The following is a 17802-nucleotide window of genomic DNA, read 5'->3' as shown; positions in this document are numbered from 1 at the left end:
TCCCCTCCCCCCTCTCTCTCTCTCTCTCTCTCTCTCTCTCTCTCTCTCTCTCTCTCTCTCTCTCTCTCTCTCTCTCTCTCTCTCTCTCTCTCTCTCTCTCTCTCTCTCTTTCTCTCTCTGAAACGTTGTTGTTTAATGGTGAAGCTTAGCACCCTCCAGCACCAGGAACGGCATGGAGTCGAAGCAGCAGGGACAGCTGGGTGACCCCATGGAGCCTCACATGGCGAAGGGGACTAGGAAGGCAACCATTGAATAGAAGAGCCCCATGGCCTCAGACAGGGCAAATCCCAGAATGGCGAAGGGGACTAGGAAGGCAACCATTGAATAGAAGAGCCCCATGGCCTCAGACAGGGCAAATCCCAGAATGGCATAGGAGAAGAGCTGTTGCTTGAGAGACAAGTTTCTGGCATAGCCAATAATCAAGCTACCAAACACTGTTCCAATGCCAGCCCTGGAGCCAGCCACACCAACTATGGCAGCCCTGGCACCAATAAACTTGGCAGCTGTGTCAATGTCCCGGGAAACAACACTGGTCTGGAATTCCCATCTGGCCACATGGAGAGGGGAGCTGCTGCAGAAAGGCTGTGTAGATGGGGCCTCTGGTCTACTCAAGAGGGAGGCAGACACAGGCCTGATTAGACCCCTGGTACAGGAGCGGATCAGAACTGGAGTGACGAGCAGTGCCTTGGTGTCTGCATTTTTCAATCTCCCAGCTTTAGCTCTTGGTCTAAAGTCCTTTTTTTAATTAAAAAAAAAAAGGACCTCAAGCTGACCTTACAGTTATTTATAGAGATTGTTTGGTGTCTGCCTCTCAATTGCAGGGGTTACAGGAACAAGTCACTATCACTAGCATCCAAAACTGTCTTTTCAACAAATGCATTTAAATTTTGATAAAGTCAAATTTCACTTTTTTTCATGATCAATACTTCTTGTGTCCTCCCTAGAAAACCTTCTACACAAAGCCATGAAGAGATGTGTATGCATTACAGAATTAATCCACTATTGACATCAATGATCTATTTTGAATTCATTGATTTTCATATGGAATAAGGTAAAAGCCAATGTTCATTTCTTTTCTTTCTCTCTCTCTCCCTTTCTCTCTCTTTTGGATAATTAAATATTGGTGGCACAAATTACCGATCTCCAAAAAAATCTAAATACTTTTTAAAGGAATATCTCTTAAATTTTCCCCTTTTTCTTACCATTCTACCCAGATGGCACTGGCCCCATGTATCCCTTACATATTTCCAGAAGTTCCCCAAAGACTCAACTGTGTTCACAGCTGTCAATCAGTGAGGCCACTGCTGAAGGCCTTACTAGTGGCTTTGTCGAGGATGCCCACCTACAAAGGTGCTTTGAGCAGGTGTTCCTTGAGCCTTCCTTGAAGGCCAGAGGAAAGCTGAGAACATGGGAGCTTTGGGTCTTCCCGATCTTGGAGAATACCTGTTTCTATGAAAGTTTTTCTCATCTCTGACTTTCAGCTCTCTTGCTATTGGACTTCCAAACCAATTCAGTACAGGAGGAAGAAAAAGAACGTGTGACATATCCATCACATCTCTTTTGTCAATCCTAGTGCTCGAGAAAAACCAGTTTTTCCTTTCTAGATTTGCCTCTTCTTTCTTCCTAGATGACTATTTCACTCTCCCATCTGAAAATGTTCTTTTTCTTTGTAAGGGTTCTCTAAATATCTAAACCAGCAATAAGTCTTCATCCGACTTTTGCATGTTTAAAAGCCCCAGGCAGGTGGTTTTCCCAGAAGAAACAGAATGTTCCAAACATTAGCCTTGGGCAAAATGAGTTAAGCCTACACATTAGGCCTGCCCAATTGCTTTCACCCACTGATTCTGTTCCAGCACAGCCCACAGCATGTGAGGCCCTGAGCTGGCAAGGGGAAGAACTTTACCCTCTGATGGAGGTTGGCAGGAGAAGTGGAAACAGACATAGAAACTTGCAGTTGGGATACTGCCAGGTAACTGCTATGAGGGACAGCCAGGGTCAAATAAGCATATGGCAAAGAGCAGCAAAACGGCCTGGGGCCAGGGAGATGCTAACAATAGCACCTCTATCAGAGAGGTAACCAGGGGTCCAAGCCTAGTGGAAGGCTAGGAAAGTACTCTGTGTGGAGGAGGCCTGGCGTGCAAGGGTGGGGAGCGGGATGTGAACATAAAAGCCACCTTGAGTGTTCCTGATCATTAAACATCACAACAGTGCTTGTTGAAGCAGAAAAGTCATAAAGTTAAAAAAGTGTCTTGAATAAAGTTTTGCTGCTTGTAAGTCAGGTTTAATACAGAATGTTGTCAAATGTTCATAAGATAGAGACATGCTTTCTCCAATAACATGAGAATATTTAGTATTAGAATAGAAAACTCAAAAAGTATTATCCTGATACCAGTTGTGTATTCTGCAATCCAGTACTGACCCTAAATTGCTCAGTTAGTATACCCTTTACTGGTTAAGAGTAATGTTCTCTACCTAATGGCTCCCACTAAACTGACATCCTAAAAACTACCTTTACTTTGAACTGTTAAGGCACAAATGTAGTATAGTTATGATGTGGCTGTCCTTCTGTATATATGTTGCTTTTATTGATTGATGAATAAACCTGTTTTGGCCAATGGCTTAACAGAGTACAGATAGGCAGGAAATCTGAAAAAAAAAAAGATGTATAGAAAGAGTAGGTGGAATCAAAGGGAGGCCATGTAGCTGCCGAAGGAGACAAATACCAGAACCTTATTCAGTAAGCCATAGCCTTGTGGCGATACACAGATGAATAGAAATGGGTTAAGTTAAGACATAAGAGCTAGCTAGGAATATGCTTGAGCCATTGGCCAGACAATGTTGTAATTAATATAGTTTTTGTGTAATTATTCGAATCTGGGTGGTTGGGAACGAATGAGCGAGCGTCTCCGCTTTACAAAATGATGCCCAGCATTTGGCAATGTACATAAAGCCTAAGAAAGCTTAAAAATGGGCTTCTACACTCACAAAAAAAAAAAACCCAGGAATTAATTGGAGCTTCTTGACAGTAGCATTTTTTTTTTTCAGATAGGCTCTTTGTGCTGGTGGCAAGAAGAGGTGTGATTCCTTTAAGAGAAGGGCTTCCTGACTCAGCATTGGCAGCAAACACTGCATGGCTTTAAGAAGTGGTGGCTTTCTGGTCCGTGCTGGCAGCACACACAGCTCTGGCTCTTTTGCAAGGTTCTGTGTTTAAATGGGGTTTGTGAGCAATGTGCTACTAGTTGTTTAATGGCAGCATAGACCCTGTTGCATCTAGAGCTGGGGTGGTTAGCATGGTTGGCAGAGGCAGTGACCATACCTCCACCATTTTGGACTGGGCAGAGCCAACAGGCAGGGCTGTAGAGAGGGGTTTGTGATGTGGGAACTCCTTCAGCCAATAGTTTTTTTTTTTTTTTAAGATATCAGCCCACTTTGGGCATGGTCTCATGCACTCTAAATGCAGACAAAAAGTGTGCATGGGTCTCTTGGCTGCTGGACTCAGTTCCAGTTCCCAGTGCACACAGAGGACTGTGGATTGCTACTCTTCCTGTGAGTTTATCCCCAAATAAATAAACTTTTGTTATACTCCACTCTGGGCTATTGTAGAACTCGTTTGTATGCCAACAAGTTAAGTAGAAAAGCTTAGCAGAACACAAGATGAAAAGGAAAACTATAGTTAAGTGATTAAAGTTTCATTATAAAGGAGACTCAAATGGAAAGTGTGTGTAGGGAGGGGGCAAGCCTTGATTGAATGAAATCTTGTGTATTGTTGACAGTTGGCACAACCCTATGAAGCCCTCCAAAGTCTTGGACCCATGGGATGCTGACAAAGGTGATTTCCCATGTGGGCCAGGCTCAACATGGATGGCAAAGCTTTCCTCAGAAGTCTAAGCACCAGTGTTTAATAATAATTAGTCAGTGTGTGCAAAGACTAGCAACCTCATCTTCCTCTTCCCTGGTGTTTATGGCCTGAGACTGCTGGCCTTCAGAGACCTCCTACCCAGGCTAACTAATACCTCCTGCCTTACCACCCGATTCTGGGATGTACATAATAAACATACTGAGATGTCAGGGGGCAAGACGTAGAGTTAAAAGAAACTCCCACCTTATCCCGGCCATAATGTATGTGTGTCTGTCCTTTCTTCATTCCATCCCCACAGCTACTCAGGGTGTGTAGTCAGCTTTCTATTGCTCTAACTAAGGCTTGAGACAACTTTAAAGAAGGAAAGGCTATCTGGAATTGCAATTTTGGAAGTTCGATCAGAATAAGTTGATGTGGGAGTGATTTCTTATTAATAAAGAAACTGCCTAGGCCCCTTGATAAGGCCCACCCTTAGGTGGGTGAAGAAAACAGAGGAGAATTCTGGGAGAAGGAGGCTTGGTGGAGCAGTCGCCATGATGCTCCCACTCCAGACAGACGCAGGTTAAGATCCTCTCTGGTAAGCCAGCTCTTGGGCTACACAGAATATTATAAATGGGTTAGAACAATATGTAAGAGCTAGCCAATAAGAAACTGGACCTAGCCGGGCCAGACAGTGTTTGAAAGAATACAGTTTCCGTGTAATTATTTCGGGCATAAGCTAGCCATGCGGGCGGCCGGGTGCCGGGGATGCAGCCCTGTCGCCGCTCCTAATTCAACAATAAGTTGACTCCATTGTCTTTGGGCCTGTGGTGAGGCAATAGGACATCAGGGTAGAAAAACGAAGAGGAGAAAGCTGCCTCATGACAGCCAGAAAGCAAGGAAGGAAACAGGAAGGGGCTAGGACTCCAAAGACACCTCTCCAGTGACCTACGCTCCACTATTACTCCTTTCAGAAAGGTTCTGCCATCTCCCATTAGTGCCACAGGTTGGCAAATACTGCTTTAGCACATGAGCCTTTGGGAGACTCCTCAGTTCCAAACTACAGCAGTATGGCCGGTGGTTCAGGCAGAGTGCTCCATGCCCTTGTTTCTGCTTATAAAGGCATGCTGCCCTCTCTCACTTCAGTGTATTCGCCACCAGGAATCTACTGCTTTTTTTTTTTTTTTAAGTTGGAGGTTCATCCTACAGACAAAATTGATTAAATCACTGTTCAAGTTCCAAACCTAGGTGACCCTGGGCATTGCCCTATTTGCATAACACAGGCACCTTATCACTCAGGAAAACCCCAGTTTGGGAAGATCTGTGCCAGCTGGAAAACGATCAGATACATTTTTTTTTTCTGTGCTACAAATGAAACTGGCTAGAGACTGGGTATAACGTACGCAAACACAAAGCCCTTTGAAGTTGTTTTGTAGGGACTTCTAGAACCTGCCAGAAACCAGCAAAACATGAGCGAGTGATCTCTAGTTGAACGTGTACAGAAGAAGCCTGCTCACTCAGCTGATGCCCTCTGCTGTTACAAACTCGCCATTCATACAAAACAAGATATTTCTCACGGAAAGGAGCATGTAAAACATGATTGTCTTTTCCTGAGTATAAGGCACAGGACAGTCCACTTCTTCTTTTTTTCTTTTTTTTTTTTCTTTTTGACAGTCCACTTCTTACCATCCTGCTGGTAAGTAGTTCCTCCCCTTTCCCTATAAACCAGATCAATGTCCACAAATGGCATAATAAATCTGAACACGTTTCCTGTGTCAGTGTCAACAGAAGCCCTTTCTGTTTAAGAAAATCTGATGCCAGAACCCTGGCTTATATGTGTGTGAGACAGTGAGCTGGTAGTACCCGTGTCAACCAAAGAGCATTCACAACTACCAGGAAGTCACAAGTATGGAAGAAATTAACTTTTAAAAACCTATACAATTTTCTTAATCAATAAAGGTAAGGAAAGATAATTTAAAAGTCCTATTTGTAGTACCAAAAAGTTGATCATGTAATAGAATAAACTAATTAGTAATGCGGCACAGAATCAAGAGAATGCAGAAAAGAGAAACGTAAGCTTTGAGGAGGGTAGGAGAACCATGGAGCAGTAGCAGGAAATGGTCACAGGGCTGGCTTTGATGAAGGCGGCATGAGATGGCTGAGATGGTTGCTGCATGGAATGAACCAGATTCGAATATGGACATGAGGATGAGAGACAATGCCCAGAGGTCCAGCAGCCCGAAGAGGCTCTCAGTACACCTGTGTTCAAACACTGAGTCTGGGTAACACTATGGTTGTGTTCATTGAACTTCTGGGTTAGAAGGTCTTATTCCAGCCTCTGAGGACTGCATGGCTCTCACTCAACTCTGAGGCAGGAGAGGGAAGGCGGTTTACACAGCTCAAAGTAAGCACTCAAGGACAGATCAAAACCATCAGGGATGTCCTTGAGGAGAAAAATCTAATTCTAGGTTTTTGGTACGAAGAGATTTCATTTCTTGTAATTTTACAACAGAGTTTACATTTATTTGAGTTTATGCTGATTCAAAAACAAAGTTTGGCTAAGCAATACAAAATAGTGATTTTTTTTTTTTTTAAAAAGTGCTTGCTGGTATGGTTATTTTTCGTACCATCACCATCTAGTGGAGAAAACCTTGAACTTCAAAGAGCTAAGGTTTGAGAAGAAATGCAGGGCCATTATACTATTTCACTTTCATTCAGGTCTCACAATTGAGAGTGAGGTTCTTATTCTTCCTTAATATTTGAAAACATACCAGAAGTTAAGTAGCTTTGCCCAGGGCCAAACTATGACTCATTCAGTTCCAGATAACTTGAAATCAAATCCAGTACATTGTTACCTCATACTACATTCATATGGCTCAATTCTTTTCTTGTCTTCAGGAGTAAATTAGATAGATAGATAGATAGATAGATAGATAGATAGATAGATAGATAGATAAATGATGTGGAGAATTTCCTTATTTCTATAGGAAGTGAGCAAGTGGCATGTGCAAAAGGAATACCATGAAGATAGGGTAGAACACATGGCTAGTATGCACAAGGCCCTGGCTTCAATTTCCATCACAAAAAAATAACAATGAAATTAAAAAAGGGGGCCTCACAGAGACTAGGCCACCTTCCTTCCTCACAGAAATGATATTTCTGTTGGCAGAAGTTTCCTGTCTCAGAGCTGCTCTGTCCCAAATACCTGGGAGCTGCTTCCCAAATTACCACACAAAGGCTTAATATTACTTAGAAATGCTCGAGCAATAGCTCAGGCTTATCATTAACTAGTTTTTACATTAAAACCTAACCTATATCCCTTATTTACTTATGCTCTGCCACATGGAGGTACCTTTTCTCAGTACAGTTTTTTGGGGGAACGTGGGTGTAGTTTTATAGGTTACTTCTTGCTCTCTCTTGGTCAGTGTCTCCTCTGACTCCACCCTTCTCCTTCCCATCATCCTTGGTTTGGTCATCCTGCCTATACTTCCTGCCTGGCTACTGGGCAATGATCATTTTATTAAACCAATCCGAGAGACAAATCTTTAGAGTAAACAAGAGGATTATTCCACAGCATTTCCCCATTTGTCTAACTAGAAAGGAAGGTTTTAACTTTCACATTAAGATTATATACATCAAAAACAGTTACCAGGAAACAATTACAGTTACAATATCCAGTCTGTTTGTATTTGGCAAAATAAGAAAATATTTTATCATCTATCTTACCTTTGTGAGTCCAAAGTTTTGCATCTAATTTACCTTTTATCATAAATAAGGAAAACTGTAACTATCTAGTCTTCCACTCCATCAAAAAATTCAGAAGGGTGAACTGTTACATAATGACAAGAACCACAAGTTACCTGGACAGTCACAGAAAGTTCCTCTGTAACATTGGGGCATCAAACTCTGGCCTACATGCCTAGTATATTTGACAGACTTTCCTCTGAAGCAGGGTATCTTGAAGGACTGTGTTACTTTGTATTGGCAAAGTTCAACAGTTGCCTTTCTTATGTCCTGCTGGTTTAGTTTGGGAAGTAACTATCAGCAATTGAGGCAAGGGTAGTTTCTTTGCCCACATGGCTAGCTTTTGCCATAAGGGAAACAAACTCCATATGGAGTTTCTTCAATGCCCATCATCCTCTTTGAAGTAATTAGTGCTGCCAGAAGTAGACATGTCTCACTGCCAAGAAAAGTCTAAGTTATTAAAACATTTTAAATGCCATATTGTGTAGGTCTCTGAAGTGTTTGAAGAATGCTTACCTATCTGAAATAGATCTTTGTATGAAATAGATCTCTGTATGTATATTGAAAATATACCTGTTTGCTATTATAGATGTCTATTAATTTGTATTTCTTAATTATATATTACATTTTAAATGAGCTGCATAAGCATCATATCCTAAATAAGAGTAAAATATTCATACAGTATAACAAAATTAACCTTAAATTTGTATTTATAAACTAAAATCCATACCAATGTAAAATATTTTAATTAAAGTAGATTTAATAATCTTTTTATCCTATCATTTCTATATCCTATTCCCTTTATTTTAGAAAGATATCTTTGAATTTAACTCTTTTGTTTAGATTTTTTTTTACTATGACCAATAACAGTTTGTAGCCAAGCCTACTAAACAATGACAAATATCCATAATATATTTTGGGGGGGACGTGGGTGTAGTTTTATAGGTTACTTCCTGCTGATTGGGGGTACTGGTAATCTTTGGGGGACTCTGAGAAAATTTAGGATTATGGTGAAGTCTTGACTGGAGTATTCTGTATGGTTGAATCACCTCAGCCAGTCATCTTGAAGCTGTTCTGGATGTAGAACTCAGAAAAAAACTGCTCCTCTGAGACACTGAATCACTGGAGAAATCAGCTCCTATCAGAGATTTTCCAGGGGGTCTTCCTTGATCAAACCTGATTTTTCTTAACCCATAATGAATCCATAGCCTCTCATTTCCAGTGGAAACAAAAGCAGAATCTCTTTCCCAAAGTAACAAACCTTTTGACTTAAATTTTGAAGTCAAGATATTTTTAAAATATGTAGGAAGGTTTAATCTAACAGCTTTCATAATCAAATGTTTCTCAGCAGTTATTTACTCATTAACAATCAAAAATCTAAAGACAACACAATAATATACATAATCCAGATTCTCTGTGTATTTTTCATCTTTATGTGGCTTATCATATTTTTATTACTCTTATTTCTTTCTTAAAGACTTTATTTTACCCTTCTTTTCTCTCCCAAGCCTACATATATATTTTTAAACACACTGTAATCTATTTATAGGTTTCTTTCTTTCTTTCTTTCTTTCTTTCTTTCTTTCTTTCTTTCTTTCTTTGTTCTGGATCTATCTTTACTGCATATCTCTATGTATTTCTGACCACATGAGTCTTTTTTTTTTAAAGATTTATTTATTTATTAAGTATACAGTGTTCTGCCTGTATGCATGCCTGCAGGCCAGAAGAGGGCACCAGATCTCATTACAGATGGCTGTAAGTCACGATGTGGTTGCTGGGAATTCAGGACCTTTGGAAGAGCAGGCAGTACTCTTAACCACTGAGCTACCTCTCCAGCCCCCCCCCCCCACACACACACACACACACACACACACACACACACACACACACACACGAGTCTTTAAACTGCTAACTGGTTTGACTAGGACCAAAAAAGGCAGCTCTGGCAGCTGGTTTCAATCCACTCCTTAGCTTCCTGAGTGCCTAGCTTCATGGTGGCAGTACCAGTTGGGACCACGTTTACCATCCCAACTCTAGGAATTTTCTAAGGCCTGTCACTGAGTAGTGTGCCACCCACTGTTCATAAATCCCATTCAAGTGTTTGGTGGCAGGATCTCTTATAGGATCCACAGGGTTTTTGCTGCTAATGCTGAGTCAGGAAACCATCTTTTAAAGTAGCTGTATCTCTCTCTGCTTGACACCAGCAAACAGAGCCTCTCCAAGAAAAAATGGTTACCAAGAAGCCGAGTTTGACTCCAGTTTTGTGTGTTTATAATTCTTTTTAAAGCTTTTTCAGGCTTTATGTGGAAATTCTTGCTGAATGTTTTGGGTTCAGACCCAAACAGCTAGCAGCCACTTCCCAAATTACCATATAGAGGCTTACCATTACTTATAAATGCTCGATCAATAGCTCAGGCTTATTATTAACTAGCTTTTACATTTAAAGTTAACCAATATTCCTTATTTATGCTCTGTCATATGGCGGTATCTTTTCTCAGTACAACTTTCCCATCTTGCTCTTTCTATGTCTGGCCAGTGTCTCCTGACTCTGCCCTTCTTCCCATCATCCTTAGGTTGGTTGCCCCACCTATACTTCCTACCTGCCTACTGGCCAATCAGCATTTTATTAAATCAGTTTGAATGACAAATCTTTATGGGGTACAAGAGGATTATTCCACAGCATACTTCTTCCAATAGGAGCCAGCCATTTTGTTCCTCTTTGAGTTTAATATTATTACATCTCTGGTATGTAATAGAAATTGTCATTTCATTTCACATTAGCTATTGCCAGTCTATTTCAGGGACTAAGATAATTAAACCTTCAGTGGAAAACAGTAAATAGATTCTATAGACCTCTCAATGGTATATTGTTGGGTAGTAGATCAAATAAAAATTTTTGTCAAAGTTCATAAAAGTGTCCAATTTCCTTTAATACATTTAATGTCTGATTATCAACAATAAAATAATGAAAGTTTGATACTTCAGTGCCCCGGGTATTTGAGAGGTTGAGAACTCCAGCTTCAGCGACTAATCAAAACTCACGCCTTACAACCTGTATTTATATCTTTTAAAGGTTTAATACTTTTATATGTATGAGTGTTTCGCTTGCACAAATCTTGTGCACCACCCAGGTGCTGTGTCTCTAGAGACCACAAGGAATCAGATCCTCTGTGAGCCACCACGTGAGTACTGCAAACTTAAAAAGGGTACCCCGCAAGAGCAGCAGGGGCTCTTCACAATTAAGCCACTTCTCCAGCTCCTTTTGCATCTTTTAAAGGGCCGACTTATAGAAAAGCATAATAAAATCATAAGTAGTAATACAAAGATGTAGACTATCATCTTTACAATTTCTTTTAAACAAAAGTAAAAATAAAATTTTGAGATAGGGCCTCATTAAATAGCCCTGGCTGGCTTGGAACTCCATATGCAGACCAGGCTAGCCTCAAACGCGGAGACTCACCCGTCTGTGCCTCCTTTGTATTGGTATTAAAGGTATCCCCACCACACTCAGCGACTACTTTAAAAATGTCTATGGTACTCCTTTCTCGTTTCTGTCTGCTGCAACTCACCTTTAAGGGATTCCTATAAACATTTTATGATAATAGAATGCTTGTTTACAGCTATTATATCAGCTATGAGATAACTCTTAAGCAAGTTCTTTGGGTGACACGGTCTTAGGTAAAAATAAAGGGGGCAAGGGAGAGAAACTTTTTTTTATTTTTTATTATTTGTATTTTGATAAATAAATCTTGCCTGAAGACCAGAAGTAAAGCTAAAGCCACTGGAGATCAGACACGTTTTTATTTGCATTTCCTTGAGCTGCCTCCTGAGTTGAACTTTCTCGTCCATCTGTGTAGCTGCTTGTGTTTTTCCAGTGGGGATCCTTTCTCCAGTTTTCTAGGCACGTCTTGAGTATTTTCGCTTCGGTTCTGTTTTATTACAAATAATTCTCCCTGCCCACACCTCTCTCTGATTCCGAACCTTGAAGGCCAAAATCCTGGAAAGCCAAGTTCCCAAGTTTCTTTCCGCTTTCGCATCACTCGAAGGGCGGAAGACGGTCGTTTCTGGCATTGAGCGGGCCTGCGCACGCGCACCACGCCTACCCAAGCAACACCTCAGAATCGCCGCGGTTCCCAGGGATAGAACCAGACCAGAGACCCGGTTAGAGACAGCGAACTACATTTCCCAAAGTGCAATGCGAGAAATTCCCGGCGGCGATTGGGGCAAACGGTTGCGGGCCTGTCTACCCGCTTTGGACTACACTTCCCGATACGACGTGCGAGGCGTTGCCAGCTGCGGGCCGAGGGCGGGTTGACGCGGGAGCTGGGGACGTGAGGCATGAGCGGCGCCCTCCCTCGGCCTGTTCGCGTCCTGCTACCTCCCCGGAGCGCGAGGGTCGCGCGGCACGGGGCCTAGCGGCGGGCATCGGCGTTCCCAGGGGCAGGTGCAGCGGCGCGGGCGCCGGGGAGGGCAGCGGCCACCATGGAGGTGAGCGGGCCGGAAGACGACCCCTTCCTGTCGCAGCTGCATCAGGTGCAGTGCCCCGTGTGCCAGCAGATGATGCCCGCCGCGCACATCAACTCGCATCTGGACCGCTGCCTGCTGCTGCACCCCGCGGGGCACGCGGAGCCCGCGGCCGGGTCGCATCGCGCGGGGGAACGGGCCAAGGGGTCCTCGCCACCGGGCGCCAAGCGGCGTCGGCTGTCGGAGAGCTCGGCGCTGAAGCAGCCCGCCACCCCGACGGCGGCCGAGAGCAGCGAGGGCGAGGGCGAGGAGGGTGACGACGGCGGCGAGACCGAGAGCCGTGAGAGCTACGACGCACCGCCCACGCCCAGCGGCGCGCGCCTCATCCCAGACTTCCCGGTAGCCCGGTCCAGCAGCCCCGCTAGGAAGGGCTTGGGCAAGAGGCCGGCGGCCGCCGCCGCGGCGGGCAGTGCATCTCCGCGCAGCTGGGACGAGGCGGAGGCTCAGGAGGAGGAGGAGGCAGGGGTGGACGGCGATGGCGACGCGGACGTGGACGGCGAGGAAGACCCCGGGCACTGGGACGCGGACGCCGCCGATGCATCGTTCGGAGTCAGCGCGGGCCGCTCGCATCCCCGGGCGCTGGCAGCCGAGGAGATCCGACAGATGCTGGAGGGCAAGCCGCTGGCAGACAAGATGCGTCCCGATACGCTGCAGGACTACATCGGGCAGAGTAGGGCCGTGGGGCAGGAGACTCTGCTCCGCTCGTTGCTGGAGACCAACGAGATCCCCTCGCTCATCCTGTGGGGCCCGCCAGGCTGCGGCAAGGTGAGTGTCACTCTTGCCGAGGGTCAGGTGCGGTCCTCAGAATTTCCGACCCCTCCCCGGGAGAGGGAGCCCCGGGGGCGCGGTCCCCGTGCGTGAGCCGAGTTTGCAATGAGGAAGCAAGTATGTCATTTCCCCAGTTTCCCAAGACATCCTTCTTGGGCGTTTTCCAAAGAAAAATGCCTGAATTTCTTGGTTTATGCGGAGGTGTGTAGTGATTCGAGCCATCTTTGTGTTCCTACGTATCCCCACATCCTTGATTTTTAGTGACCTAATTCCAAGCAAAGGGCATGCTGCAAAAATCTGGGAAGAAACATTTTGTAAGCTCCATTTGTTGTGGAAAAGTGATTAAATTTTTTTTCTGTTCTACTTCTTTTCCTTCCCACTAGTTGGTTTATTCTAACTGGTTTTGGGAACTAATAGAAATCTCCCTTCTGTGCAGCGTTTCAACAGGCATTCCCATAACTTTCTCATATTGCCTTCCGCTTAAGAAAAGCATTCATGCTTTAGTGGCCTGTTCTGTGTGCCACCTTACCACAGCCAGAGGAGACTGGCTAGGATATCATGGATTTAGAGAACAGGTCACTGGAAGAGTACTTGAGAGAATGTGATAAATTGACAATCCTGTTCCTGCCCGTCCATAGGACAATAAAGAATGAGCCCAGGACTGGAATGTGAAGAACGCTTCTTGATTGAGGTTCAGGCTGCTTCAAACACATTTGTGATGTTAATCCTGTTTTTCTTTGCAGCTCACCTCAGCTACACCTCTTTATGTTCTGGAATGCGTCGTTCCTTTTGTGACTTCTTGAACTCTCGTGTTCTCTCTGATCAAGCATAAATCAAATGTACCCCAGATAACATTTTTTTAAGCCCTGATCCTTGCACTCTACTCCATGGTTGAGGTACACGTCCAGCCTCCAAAATAACATGCTAATTGTTTAGTTGTTGACGCCTTTCGCGCCCCTCCCGGATTTGGTGGTTCCTCTCTATAGGGGCTTGCTCAGTAGCCTTGCCAGTTATCCTGACATCTGTGTAACACCATTAGAGTGCACATTGATGCTTGTGGGCTCTGCAGAGGTCTGCAGGGAGCTGAGTGGTGAGTCACGGAGGGTTGAATGTGAGAGATTTCTGGGCCAAGTCTGCTCAGTAAGGCAGTTGGTGGTAGTCACAAGCCCTTATGACACGGGAGCCTGATTCCAAAAGGCACAGGTAAGCTGGGATTCGTTACCAAGCAGCCAGTGTCTGATGACACTCAACTGTACAACTCCCAGAAAATAAAGTGCTCAACAGTTTGCCATTCAGTAAGCAGCCTTCACTTTTTCTTTATTTCCATTTTTAATACTGAATTGCTAACAGTACTATTAGTAATGGCAAATACATTTTTATTGAGCACCCATTAAATGCCAGGTACTGAACTAAGAGATTTTCTTCAGTCTTTCCTTTGTTTTCTGGTAAGTACTAATAAGATCAAATTCTTGCTTTTAATTTTCTTCTAGAGTGGACGTTCAGAAGTGGCATGTAGCCACTTCACATGCTAGCTGCTGTCACTGCCCTCAGAAGCCATTCATTTTGCTTTTCTCAGATAATCTGCTGGCTTCCCATTTGAGCTTGGTTCTGGGATCAACTCTTATCCAGGGGCCTTCAACATTATACCCTTGGCCAAAGGAGAAAGAATTTCTCTTTGGTGAGAGGTCACAGCTGTTACCCCGGCTTTGCTAAATCAGGACTGCTATTCTTTATTGGGATTCATAAGATCTTAAAGAGTCCACCAAAAAAGAATCAAAAGGAGTTAAGGGGAGGGAGTGGTCAGAATTAATTATCTTCCCATCTTAATTGTAATTATTTTGTTGTTGTTTTTTACAATTCCATAGTCTCTCTGCTTCAGCATTCCGCCATGTTCAGTGTACTTGGTTAAATAGTTACGGTGCTACTTGTGGTACCCATGTATGCTGCCCAGTCTGCCTGGTGAGTTTTTAAACTCTGTTTATCATCTTTTTCTAGACCACCTTGGCTCACATCATAGCCAACAACAGCAAGAAGCACAGCATAAGGTTTGTGACGCTGTCTGCAACGAATGCCAAGACAAATGACGTGCGAGATGTCATAAAGCAGGCCCAGAATGAAAAGAGCTTCTTCAAAAGGAAAACCATCCTCTTTATTGATGAGATTCATCGGTTCAATAAATCTCAGCAGGTATATTAGATATTATGTGCATAAACTAGGACACCCAGAATGTAAGATCACAAAGCAGTATACAAATGCAACAGATGTTAACTGTCCTCAAGACACTTAGGCTGCGACCCGTCTTCAAACTTGTTTCTCCATTTTTTTTTTTTTTTTTTTGTATTTTTCGATGACAAGAGAATGCTGTCTCCCTCTGATAAATGGAATGAATGCTCTATCTCTGGCTTTCCATGTAAGAAAAGGATCTTTTGATCCAGTTTTCCAACTTTTAGAGGCTTTTATTCTAAAAAGACAGTGTGACCAGTTGCACTTGATCTAAAGATCTTTTTAAGATTAGGGTATAAAGCACTTATCTAGCTTATAAAAAACATGGATTCTAGCTCTAACCCTTCTCCCCCAAATTCATGGTTTTATTTCTTCCCAGTACATATATGCTCCAATTTTTTTTCTGTTTTCTGTGCCTTCTAGCTCTTGTCAATAAAAATATTAAAAGATAATGTTTTAAATGTTTATTTTAAGGCCTTTAGACATAAAATGATACAATTTGATTTTATATAAGGCTTCATTTTGAATTACCTAAATGGAAAAATGGTTGTTTTTCAGGCATTCTTTTTTCTTGGATTTACATTGTTGCAGCTTTTTAACTGCAGGTAGAAATATTTCACAAAAATAGTAAACCTTTTTTCTCCTAATGTGACTCTTTTTGAGTAAAACAACGTTTTAGAATTCTGTCTGACACTTGCTTCATGGTTTCACATGGGACCGTTGACCTGACATATCCCCTTTCGACAGTATCTGGAGGTTGTATATTCACCAGTGCTAAGAACAGTAACAGGATGTTTGAATACTTGTAGGGGAAGAATATTTTAGAAATTCTAAAACTGTGGTCTTCTATAAAAAGCTGGCGTGCAGTTGTACACACTGTACTAGTTCAGCAGTAGGGAGAAGGTACTTTTCTAAGCGAAGAAGTAGTTTATGTTGAAGTTGTTGGAATTAGTCTTACAGGTAGGCGGTAAATTACCATACTTTTTCAACAAGAGACCAGGCTTAGACACTGTACCCAAAAGTTGAGCTTTATACATGTTAATCAAGAGGGATACTCGTGAAATTGATCCGCTCTCTCTGATGATTGTTCTGAAAAGGTAAAATTAGGAAAATGAAAGAGTGGATAGACAACTTACATAGGATTCTGCCCATGGCCGTTGAGTGGAATCACTGTCTTCTCTTTTCCTCCCATGATTAGGACACGTTCCTTCCTCACGTGGAATGTGGGACGATCACACTGATTGGTGCAACCACGGAGAACCCTTCCTTCCAGGTCAATGCCGCTCTTCTGAGCCGATGTCGGGTGATTGTTCTTGAGAAGCTTCCAGTAGAGGCAATGGTGACTATTTTAATGAGAGCTATCAACTCACTGGGAATCCATGTCCTAGACTCTAGCCGTCCTACTGACCCTCTGAGCCACAGCAGCAACTGCAGCTCTGAGTAAGTAGATTGTGTGCACTCCTGGACGCCCACACCTCCCTGAGAATCTCTTGGCAGAGGACCAAAGAGGGCTGGGCCTCAGCCAGTGGAGGCTTGGTGGCAGAGAATAATTGTCCATCTGCCTGTAAGGATAATAAACAAGAAGTGTTTAATCCTGCCCTCAAGACCTCCTTCGGGGGGTCCCTTCTTAGGTGCATTTTTCTGGCTCATAGGTGTGTCTATATCTTTTTGAGCTTTAATGTTGCTGTTACTGTAGTTACTGGGCATTTGCTTTTATGCTTCATGCTTTTTTTCTCAATCACTTGTTTTAAAGGTTTAGAAAGACGACAGGAAACCTTATTTTAAAGGCTTCAAGCTGCTTTTTAAATAGAGGAAATATATATTCCTAGAATTAATTTACGCATCTTTGGAGATTTGTATTAGATTGTGATTTCTTTTGCCCCACAGTGTGTTTTTCAAGTGTTGGGGAGAAGTTGCTGTAACTCTAATCATACAGTGACTTAAAACATTTTGCATACTCCAAAACTCATTCCCCTGGAAGTAAAGAAGTTAGTTGAAAGTGACAAATAAGAGGCTGTCTCACTCCTTTTGCTCCTCAGCTCTGCATCATGACTACCCTGTAGTGTTTGGATGGTGAATCCATTTGATTTCTTGGGTCAGAGGTTCTCCTTTATTGTTGGAAATGTTCTTCTAAAGTCGTTTGTTAATGTGGTGGCTGAAATAACGCAGTGATCATAGTGTGGTCTGCAGAGAGGCTGTTGCCCTCCTCCTCAGGCCATGGACCAGACAGCTGCATGTGCTGCTCCAAGGCCAAGTTCTGGGGCCTCTTTTCAGTGAGGATTAAAGTGCTCAGGTTTTGGGTTTCAACAGTTCTCCCTGTGTCTGCATTCTCCCATTTGCTCTTGTCTTACATGTAGGAAGAATGCCACATTGAAAACCTTGAAGTACTTGGCTAAGAACCCCAGGGCAGAACGATGTTGCTCTATTATAGAGTACAGTTGTGATTGAATGGCCATTAGGACTGTGGCCAGAAAAAAAGTGTGGGGCCTGCTGTTATCTGTCCATTGTGCTCATACCAGGAGCCCTTGTGGGCTGGGCTTGTGTAGGTCTCAGGTCATTGTATCTAGTATAGTCTTCTCTCAGTCCCTGACCCTTCACAAATAAATATGCAGGTACAGTGTTTGCATTAAATCTACACACATTCTCCCATTCCCACATACTTTAAGTTCTGATTAGATTGTTTGTAGTTTAAAAAAAATTGCCAT

The 17802-nt window shown here is 43.1% G+C and overlaps 2 protein-coding genes across 2 annotated transcripts in view; one reads left to right on the top strand and one right to left on the bottom strand.

Annotated features, from left to right (window-relative positions):
• Positions 1-216: 216 nt before the first annotated feature.
• LOC126501626 (ATP synthase F(0) complex subunit C1, mitochondrial-like) lies at positions 217-12008 on the bottom strand. Its single transcript, XM_050142382.1, has 2 exons — positions 11834-12008; positions 217-692 (listed from the first exon to the last, which is right to left on the bottom strand). The coding sequence occupies exons 1-2, from the start codon at positions 12006-12008 to the stop codon at positions 217-219; spliced, it is 651 nt and encodes a 216-aa protein (XP_049998339.1).
• Wrnip1 (WRN helicase interacting protein 1) overlaps positions 11428-17802 on the top strand; it is a 20114-nt gene continuing 13739 nt past the window's right edge. The window contains exons 1-3 of the mRNA XM_050142409.1: positions 11428-12871; positions 14870-15061; positions 16296-16537. Coding sequence (XP_049998366.1) covers positions 12065-12871; positions 14870-15061; positions 16296-16537 — 1241 coding nt within the window. The 5' untranslated portion in view covers positions 11428-12064. The remainder of the gene's footprint in view (positions 12872-14869; positions 15062-16295; positions 16538-17802) is intronic.

This window comes from Alexandromys fortis, unplaced genomic scaffold, assembly GCF_014885135.2.
Source record: "Alexandromys fortis isolate MF-2015 unplaced genomic scaffold, M_Fortis_MF-2015_v1.1 scaffold_5, whole genome shotgun sequence".
Taxonomy (NCBI): Eukaryota; Metazoa; Chordata; class Mammalia; order Rodentia; family Cricetidae; genus Alexandromys; species Alexandromys fortis.
The sequence above is the reverse complement of the archived record's forward strand: the minus strand, read 5'-3'. Positions and strand labels throughout refer to the sequence as shown.

Excerpts from the sequence above, each read along its gene's own strand:
- LOC126501626 (XM_050142382.1), bottom strand. The coding sequence starts at position 12,008 with ATGCCCGCCGCTAGGCCCCGTGCCGCGCGACCCTCGCGCTCCGGGGAG. Across the intron at positions 693-11,833 it reads ATCGGGAAGTGTAGTCCAAA|ACACCAAGGCACTGCTCGTC; the intron begins GCGGGTAGACAG and ends TGAAAAATGCAG.